At 44.9% G+C, this 9653-nt stretch overlaps 1 protein-coding gene across 1 annotated transcript; it reads left to right on the forward strand.

Annotated features, from left to right (window-relative positions):
- The first annotated feature begins 3251 nt into the window (after window positions 1-3251).
- LOC140581375 (uncharacterized) lies at window positions 3252-9653 on the forward strand. Its single transcript, XM_072703989.1, has 4 exons — window positions 3252-3287; window positions 3579-6680; window positions 7435-7476; window positions 9513-9653. Exons 1-2 carry the CDS (start codon window positions 3252-3254, stop codon window positions 4698-4700), a joined length of 1158 nt encoding a protein of 385 aa, XP_072560090.1. The 3' UTR covers window positions 4701-6680; window positions 7435-7476; window positions 9513-9653.

The following is a 9653-nucleotide window of genomic DNA, read 5'->3' on the forward strand; positions in this document are numbered from 1 at the left end:
ACTTTAATTTGTCATATTGTCATTTTCAGGATCTAACTTTAGTCTCAAGCATCTGCATGGCTCGATGCCACACCTTTGTGGTTAACTGTCAGTCATAACACTGGGTGTATTTTCCACGTAGATGGAAATTGTCTGTAGAATATGTGAACGAGTTTCCCAGAAGGAGAGATGACTCTTTTTCAATAGGGTAACTTACAGTAGCACTTTCCATTAGCAGTCCATGCTGACAGTTTCACCGTTGACAGTGGTCCATGGGCTGGTTGTCAGAAGCTTCAGAGCCTGCTTTGAAACTGCCCAACACAGCACCTGTACTACCTGTATCAACAACTCTACAGATTTAGCTACATCATGTGCTTCTGTTGTCTGTGATGCATGAATATAAACATTTATTATTGTTAAAGGATAAAGGTATTCAGCAATAGCTGTATGTGTCACCTAGTTAAAAAGGACACAGCACATTTTTATTGTGACAAAACACTGCAGGAGAAATGCTATCCCTCAGCTTGGAACCCCTGCTGATGGTTTGAAATGGGTTGGCTTGGTAGGTGGGGGATGGAGATGGGTTGGTTTGGTAGGTGGGGGATGGAGATGGGTTGGTTTGGTAGGTGGGGGATGGAGACGGGTTGGTTTGGTAGGTGGGGGATGGAGATGGGTTGGTTTGGTAGGTGGGGGATGGAGATGGGTTGGTTTGGTAGGTGGGGGATGGAGACGGGTTGGTTTGGTAGGTGGGGGATGGAGACGGGTTGGTTTGGTAGGTGGGGGATGGAGACGGGTTGGTTTGGTAGGTGGGGGGATGGAGATGGGTTGGTTTGGTAGGTGGGGGGATGGAGATGGGTTGATTTGGTAGGTGGTGTCACGAACACACTGGCACAGAGTGGGGAAGCAGGCACAGGAGTCGGGTGAACACGGGGTTTATTTGGAATAGACACACTACGGAGCACGGAACGATATCAATGACCAGACTAGGGAAACAGACTCTGACACGAAGTTAAATACACTCAGTAATCAACACAACTTGAAACAGCTGATAACATGGGGATTCCACATGGGGTAGATGAGGGGGCGTGGCACACGGGAGGATCGGCACGATCGGGGCATGACAGGTGGGGGATGGAGATGGGTTGGATTGGTAGGTGGGAGAACGGAGATGGGTTGGTTTGGTAGGTGGCAGAACGGAGATGGGTTGGTTTGGGCGCTGCCATGGGTGGCTGCTCTTCGCAGACAGCTTGCTTACAAAGAGCAAGCTGAGGGAAGCATGAAAGACAGTTTCCCCATGGGGATTAATAAAGTGATGATGATGATGATGATTATTATTATTATTATTATTATTATTATTGTTTGGTATGTGGGGGATGGAGATGCTCCCATTAAGGTCCTGAAGAGTAGATTTTCCTCTCCTCTCATTTCATGGCTTCTTCCTAGTTGAGTATTTCCTAGCATGGAATCTGCTCTAATTGTTTTGTATGTGTCTCTGCAAGTCCTGATGTCCTGTTGGAGAATCACGTAATCTATAAGAATCTATGAACACTTTCATAACGCACCATAATGCATTCATAAAGCATTATTAACACGGCTATAACTATTCATAAAAAGGCATAACGTCATAGCCATGTTTATTATTGTTACGCCCTCATTCTCTCCCTCTCGTTCTCTCTTCCCTTAATTTTTTGTCTTAGCTCTCGTTTCAGCCCTCGTGTCACTCACTCCAGCTGCCTCTTGACTGCTCCCTTGTCAGTGGTGTTATAAAGTGTCTCCCAGTCTTGTACTCCCCAGTCCAGTCATTGATGTCAACCCCTGCAAGTGTTCTGACAGTCATCCATTTGTGTGTGGCTTGCCCCTTTGCTTGTTTATGATCCATCAGTGATCTTATTCCTTTGTCGTTTTCCCCGTTTGTTTGCCCCAAGCCTTTTCCCATGATTTTCGTTTGGTGGCTCGTGACTATTATACATTAGAAAAGGTCATTGAAGCTCTCGGCTATAACGCACTATACACCCTTCATAATGTAGTATAAAGCATCCTTCATTTTTATACTGCGATTATAATGCATTATTGATGACAGCTTTAAGTAAAGTGTTACCATGTATTTATGTAAGAATAACAAAATACTGTAATCTATGCATAAATAGATTGTCCAGGATTACTCCTGGTGTTAGATGAGCAAGATGATAAAGTGTTTTTGGAGGAATACTCTGACTCTGCTTAGCTGTCTAATCCTATTGTGGTAAAACTTCCCCACGGCCAATGTCAAGCAACCAGCTTTAAAGCCTTAACGAATCAGAAACACATGGGTCAAAATTCCTCACTGGCAAGTTTGCACAGGAGTCAGTTCATCAGCATGACATTTCCTCTTTTCTCTTCATTAATCCCCATGTGGATAAATGTACGTATTTTCCTGCTTACCTGCTATAGTATACAGCTTTTTAAGTTTAAGGCCCGCCCTCAAAAACAATGGAGCACTCCTGCAAGCTTCACATTTGAAGCTGTAATGCCTGTGCAGAGTATCTGGTTTGGATCAGACATGTGCCGGTGAGGTACTGCTGACTCGTCCCACCTCCCACGGTGGGGGGGTGGGGGTCACATCGTAAATGTCATAAGGTAGCTTCCAGCCTCATGTTCTTTCCCAGACCAGAGAGGTGTGGTAAGCACACATCTGCTGTTTTGTATTTTTTTAAACCAGCTTTTGTTTCTTGTATGGTTATTTTCCGCAGTCCAGGTTTATGATGTTTTTTTCTGGCTTAAAGAGCAGCGCTGTGCTCTTCCACGCTCAGAGCAGCCTGCCCACTATCCCGCAAAATAAAAGTAAAAAGCTGGAGCGTCCTTATTAATGACTATAAACGCCCTGAAAACGCATAAGTCAGTTTCACTGACTTACACAAAAAGTGTTCAGTGCTTATCTGCCCAGAACATTCCGTTCCGTGGGACCTCGTCCAGCAGGAATACAGCTGGGTGTGCAACAAAGCAGGATGGGAAAATAAAACAGCAGTTTTCCCACCTGTGATAGGACAGAGCAGCATTAATATCTTTGCTTTTTCATGTATGGCTATGGATATCAGAAGCCAGTCTCAGCTTGCCCCAGCTCCAGAAAAGTGGATGGTTTATTGATGACTTTCATGATATTTACATATTTGCCAAATAATTTCCTGAAAATTTGCTGCAGGTGTAAGTCCTCGGTCTCAGGCCTGGTGAATTTGACATAGATCCAATGGAGGTTTTCTCTGCCTGTACCAGTGTCCCAGCATGATGCAGAGAACATGCCTGATAAGAAAAAGCTTAAATTCATCCCGCAAGTCAGAACAAAATAAATCTCAGCTGTTCTGCAGAAGAATGCTGAGCCACCAGTTCAGATTACTGTCTGTTTGAGGGTGATGGTATCAGGGTGATGGCTACAGGGTCAGTGTCTCCTGTGTTTCAGGTTGGATTATACTACAGGGAGCAGCATCACTGTATCCTGTGCTTCAGTGTGAATTACGCTACAGGGAGCAGCGTCAGTGTTTCCTGTGCATCAGCTAGGATTACGCTACAGGCAAGCAGCATCACTATCTCCTGTGCTTCACTGTGGATTACGCTACAGGGAGTAGTGTCAGTGTCTCCTGTGCTTCATCTTGGATTACAGGGAACAGCATCACTGTCTCCAGGGTTTCAGTGTTGATTACGCTACAGGGAACAGCATCACTGTCTCCAGGGTTTCAGTGTTGATTACGCTAGAGGGAGCAGCATCACTGTCTCCTGTGCTTCATTGTGGATTACGCTACAGGGAGCAGCATCACTATCTCCAGTGCTTCAGGTTGGATTATGCAACAGGGAGCAGTGTCACTGTCTCCTGTGCTTCAGTGTTGATTACACTAACAGGAGCAGCATCAGTGTCTTCTGTGCTTCAGCTTGGATTACACTACAGGGAGCAGCGTCACTGTCCCCTGTGCTTCAGTTTGGATTACGCTACAGGGAGCAGCGTTACTGTCCCCTGTGCTTCAGTTTGGATTACGCTACAGGGAGCAGCGTCACTGTCCCCTGTGCTTCAGTTTGGATTACGCTACAGGGAGCAGCGTCACTGTCCCCTGTGCTTCAGCTTGGATTACGCTACAGGGAGCAGCGTCACTGTCCCCTGTGCTTCAGTTTGGATTACGCTACAGGTAGCAGAGTCACTGTCCCCTGTGCTTCAGCTTGGATTACGCTACAGGGAGCAGCGTTACTGTCCCCTGTGCTTCAGTTTGGATTACGCTACAGGGAGCAGCGTCACTGTCCCCTGTGCTTCAGTTTGGATTACGCTACAGGGAGCAGCGTCACTGTCCCCTGTGCTTCAGCTTGGATTACGCTACAGGGAGCAGCGTCACTGTCCCCTGTGCTTCAATTTGGATTACGCTACAGGTAGCAGAGTCACTGTCCCCTGTGCTTCAGTTTGGATTACGCTACAGGGAGCAGCGTCACTGTCCCCTGTGCTTCAGTTTGGATTACGCTACAGGGAGCAGCGTCACTGTCCCCTGTGCTTCAGCTTGGATTACGCTACAGGGAGCAGCGTCACTGTCCCCTGTGCTTCAGCTTGGATTACGCTACAGGGAGCAGCGTCACTGTCCCCTGTGCTTCAGTTTGGATTACGTTATAGGGAGCTGCCTCATTGTCTTCTGTGCTTCAGTGTGGATTACGTTATAGGGAGCTGCCTCATTGTCTTCTGTGCTTCAGTGTGGATTATGCTACATATATAAATTAAGCTTGTATGTTTCCTGATCATCATGAAGTCCCTGTGCATAGTCCTAAACCAAGAAGGAGAGAGATGACTTCCAGAGCCACTGTGAGATGGTCGAAATTGAGCAAAGCTCCGCATTAATCACACATCATTCATTTTGACCTCACTTCGTTGACTAGCAGATTAACAGAAAAATTACAGATAATCATTTGGCCACTGAGCCTGTTCTGCTGGCTGAACTTTCTGCTACAGGTTGTAAAGAAATTTCCTCCCAAACAGAAGATACATGCTGTTTCAGAAATTTCAGACATCTTCTCATAGGAAAGTCCCTCACACCTCTACTATTGAACATTTAATAATAGCTCTGTCTAAAAAAGAAAACTCACACAAAACTGTGGAGCATTCAACTTAAATCAGTCAGAAAGATGAAGTGGTTTTCAGGTGTTCAGTCTTTGGTTCCAGCAGATTGCTTAAATATGATGACACGTCTTTCAGCTTTGTGATGGTATTGTAGGATTTCCAGGTGTGATCTGAGTACATCTGAAAGACTAGATGTATGCAGAAGCTATTTATTGGACCCATCAAGATTACTTTACATTGAGTCTTTTCATTTTTTGACCTTTGGGGCTTTATCACCTGAAATACCTCCTGTGTTTCCTACAAACCTCACAGAAGTGATTCTGCCAATCAGTAATACTTGTGATCTTGCTCTGCCACTATAAAGGATGCACAGAATGTGGTTGGTAAGGAGTGGGGAAGCTGTACACTTACCTTCTGCAACCATCATTCTCAGTGTAATGTTGCTCAAATCCTGCTTGATAGAGCCACATAGAGAAACGCTGCATGATAATCCTATGATACTATTCAAGACACAGAGAAATTAACACATGGTATTGTATACAGTAGTTTAGACCACTGTAATGCTCTGTTATCTGAGAGCACACACTGCACATTAAACACCTTGCAGTCTATTCAAAATGCAGCAGCTCGAATTGTCAGCAGGAGCAGGAAGTTTGAAGACATAACCCCTGTTCTTAGTTCCTTGCATTGGCATCCTGTTAGGGTTAGAGCTGACTTCAAAGTTCTCCTACTTACATATACCTGTAAGGCACTTAAAGGTCTACCTCCTGTCTACCTGACAGAATTATTTCAAGTTTACAAGCTGCATTGTCCACTCCTTGTCGTTCCACATATAAATAAAGTGACAGTGGTCGGTAAAGCATTCTGCTGCAGGGCCCCTATATTGTGGAATGGTTAACCAGCCTATGTTTGGGATGCTGTCTTTAAATCTCGACTGAAGACCTATTCAGTTTAGCTTACCTGCAGTCTAACACATAACACACCGTAACTATGTGGAACAAGTGGAAATTAGCGGGAGAACATTTTAAAACAAATTTGAGGAAGCACTTCTTTACACAGCGTGTAGTTAGAGTATGGAATAGTCTTCCTGCTAGTGTAGCGGAAGCTAAAACCATGGGTTCCTTTAAATCAGAGCTAGATAAGATTTTAACAACTCTGAGCTATTAGTTAAGTTCTCCCCAAACAAGCTTGATGGGCCGAATGGCCTCCTCTCGTTTGTAAATTTCTTATGTTCTTATGTTCTTATGGCTGCTGGTGCTGCTGTACATGTCATTTTTATGTACTATGCTTGTCCATTTATGTGTGAACGCATGTTCTGACCATCCATGCTTTCTGCCTTCCCACATGTCTGGGTGGTGCCCTGGGTGGGCACCATCTGAGCTGGAGTCCTGGTTCAGTCCCATGGATGGGTGACATTGTGAATGGGACCTATGAATTGTATCATCGTGGGTGCAGCCTTCAGTGCCACCCTACACAGGCCAGCGTGGAGAACAGACTTATTGATGGACTTTGGTTACCCTACACAGGGCAACGTGGATAACGGACTCAACTCTGTTGTGAAAGGCGCTATATGAAAAATAAATTAAATTGAATTGAATTTAACAATCCATAGGACCTGGAGGCTGACCTTTGGCCCCAGGTAAGTGTTTGGCCCAGAACTGCTTCCTTTGTTGCACAACACACCTTTGTCCTGGACCTGCTTCCTGTGCAACACACCACACCTTTGGCTCTTACCTGCTTCCAGCTTCCATGAGGAGTGGGGGGGAGGTGATACAAGAGGAAGAGGTTACTGGGAGGGGAGGAAGGACCTGAAAAAGGGTAAAAGACAAGAGGGGAGGGGAGAAAGTTAAGGCAGGAAGGGACGGAAAGGAGGTAAAGGTGGGAGGGGAGGGAGATGAGTCTGAGGAGGTTGGGATGGGTGGGAGAAGAGTATGAGGAAGGTGTTCCTGCATCTGCCCTGATCAAAAGCTGATAGAAAACAGACCCTGAGTGCTGCTGGATTCCTGCACATGTTTTCAATTAAGCAAAACGGCTATATAACCCAGAGCAGAATGGCAACAAGTTAATGGTGTAGCAAAGCAGCTATATAACCCAGAGCAGAATGGCAACAAGATAACGGTGTGGCAAAGCAGCTATGCAATCCACAGCAAAATGGCAACAAGCTAACTGTGTAGCAAAGCAGCTATATAACCCACTGAATAAAGGCAACAAGAGTTAGCATGAGGTAGCTGTAGTATAACGGCTATATAACCTACCAAATAAAGGCAGAAACTGTTAGCATGAGGTCAGCATAGTAAAGCGACTATACAACCGACTAAATAATAGCCATTTGCAGCATATCACATCACGTCTGTGTCTCTGTTATTTTTCTTTATGATTTTATGTTTCCACAGAAAGAATAGATTTTGTGTTTCCATAAGAAGACACTGTCAATTGTAAGTATTTATTTTAAAGTTAAGACCACACTTGTGCATTATGTTTTCATAACTGGTGTTTTGTGTACTTGCATCCTTGGCTACAAATACCTCTCATACCGATTAGCTAAATGAATATTTATGGATAGTTTCTTTTTTTTTGGAAATTCTGTATCATCAGACCCCACATGTTTTATCTTTCATGCATTTGTCTGTGGAAATATGGTGCAAAGTGTATGTGAAACGGGAGTCTCAGAGCTGCCACAAATAACTGCCACTGTCTGGGATTCCCAGAAAGCCCTGGAAGTGTCCGGCCCCCACGGAGCGCCACTGTTAATGATGGATATCAGAGCTTGTATATCATCCCACTGAGGGAAAGAGGGGGATGGAGCAGGACTCCCAAACTTTGGCTCTGACACAAGGTCTCTGTCAGCCAAGGCCTGGAAAAGTCATTAGAGTACTCCATTTCTCTCAGGAAGACTGCTAGGAAGCTGTCCTCAAGAGCTTGATTCTTTGTGAAAACGATGGCATGAACCTGCAATTTTCCACCTCATACAGAAGGCAGTAGCTGGAACGGGTTATTTCCCAGGACAAGCCCTAGTCCAAATTGTCACAAATGGCTCAAGAGTTGGTCGAACTGGAAAGGACCATGTCCCATGTCTCAGTCCATGCCGAACTGAACCCAAGCCAAGAGGTGGGGTGCTAGGGGTCACGTTTACTGGTGGAAATAAATTACGTTAAATAAATATGTTAATCAAAAACGGGTCAAGGGCAATGGGGGGGGGGGGGGGGGGGTGTCTGGCCCTCATAATGTGAATTCCTGAACAGAGAATCATTCCCAGATTTACAGGGAAAGGATTAGTGTCTAACACACCCTGCCAGGTGGCTATGGATCCAAAAACAGAACCTAGTCCATCCAGAACCAAGTCCACAGAAAAATGCCCATGCAAGAAGATTCAGTAAAGATCCGCTCTGGGGTGATGGTTGAAATCCTGATTGATGGAAGGGAAAGGAGTCTCTAAGACTGAGAATGAGGGAGATGATTTTCAGAAAGAAAACCTTACATCTAGGCTCTGGGGTGATGGTTGAGATCCTGTTTGATGGAAGGGAAAGGAGTCTCTAAGACTGAGAATGAGGGAGATGATTTTCAGAAAGAAACCCTTACATCTAGGCTCTGGGGTGATGGTTGAAATCCTGATTGATGGAAGGGAAAGGAGTCTCTAAGACTGAGAATGAGAGAGATGATTTTCAGAAAGAAAACCTTACATCTAGGCTCTGGGGTGATGGTTGAGATCCTGTTTGATGGAAGCGAAAGGAGTCTCTAAGACTGAGAATGAGAGAGATGATTTTCAGAAAGAAAACCTTACATCTAGGCTCTGGGGTGATGGTTGAGATCCTGTTTGATGGGTATAACTCTGAGACTCTGAGAATGAGGGAGATGGTTTGCAGAAAGATGGGCTGAGATCTGGGCTCTGTTGTGACAGTTGAGATTCTGATTGATGGGTATACCTCTGAGACTCTGAGGATGAGGGAGATGGTCTGCAAAAAGACAACCTGAGATCTGGGCTGCAGGGTGTCAGTTGAGATCCTGATTGATGGGTATACCTATGAGACTCTGAGAATGAGGGAGATGGTCTGCAGAAAGACAACCTGAGATCTGGGCTGCAGGGTTAAGCGCCACATGAAGTATGTGAAGTACACAAGTCATCTAATTAGGCTTGGGTGGTACAGTATCTAATTCTGCTACCATAATACTGCCCAAGCCTACGTCTAAGCAAGAGATTTTCAAACACACGACAAAAAATGGAAAGAAGTGTTGGAGACAGACACGGATATTTGTCAGTGGTGATCAGGTCGACTTTGGAAAGAACACATTATTCATGCTGGATGCTTGTCTCAGCCGGATATTCGGCTCAACCCTGGTGTTTTAAGTTTCTCCCCGTAACTGTTTCCAGCTCCTCCTAGTGGTCAGGCAGCATGAGGCGCTATTATGCATTTCTGCATATCTGAAGGAAATAAATATACATTTATGCTATGCTATTTTTTTCTGAGTTTAGGTTGCCTTTTCAAGAACTGCCCAGGGACAACAGATGGAAGTTGACCTACAGAACTGCCTCTGGTTCTACAGTCTTTTGTTTTGTTGATCAATAAGCACTGTCCCTGTTAACTAAATAAAATTGAAATGAATAGATAAATAA

Source organism: Paramormyrops kingsleyae, chromosome 20 (genome assembly GCF_048594095.1).
Source record: "Paramormyrops kingsleyae isolate MSU_618 chromosome 20, PKINGS_0.4, whole genome shotgun sequence".
NCBI lineage: Eukaryota > Metazoa > Chordata > Actinopteri > Osteoglossiformes > Mormyridae > Paramormyrops > Paramormyrops kingsleyae.

Coding starts and splice junctions, on each gene's coding strand:
- LOC140581375 (XM_072703989.1), top strand. CDS start 3,252: ATGCCTGATAAGAAAAAGCTTAAATTCATCCCGCAA. Junction 3,288..3,578: donor AGCTTAAATTCATCCCGCAA/GTCAGAACAAAA, acceptor TACAGGGAGTAG/TGTCAGTGTCTCCTGTGCTT.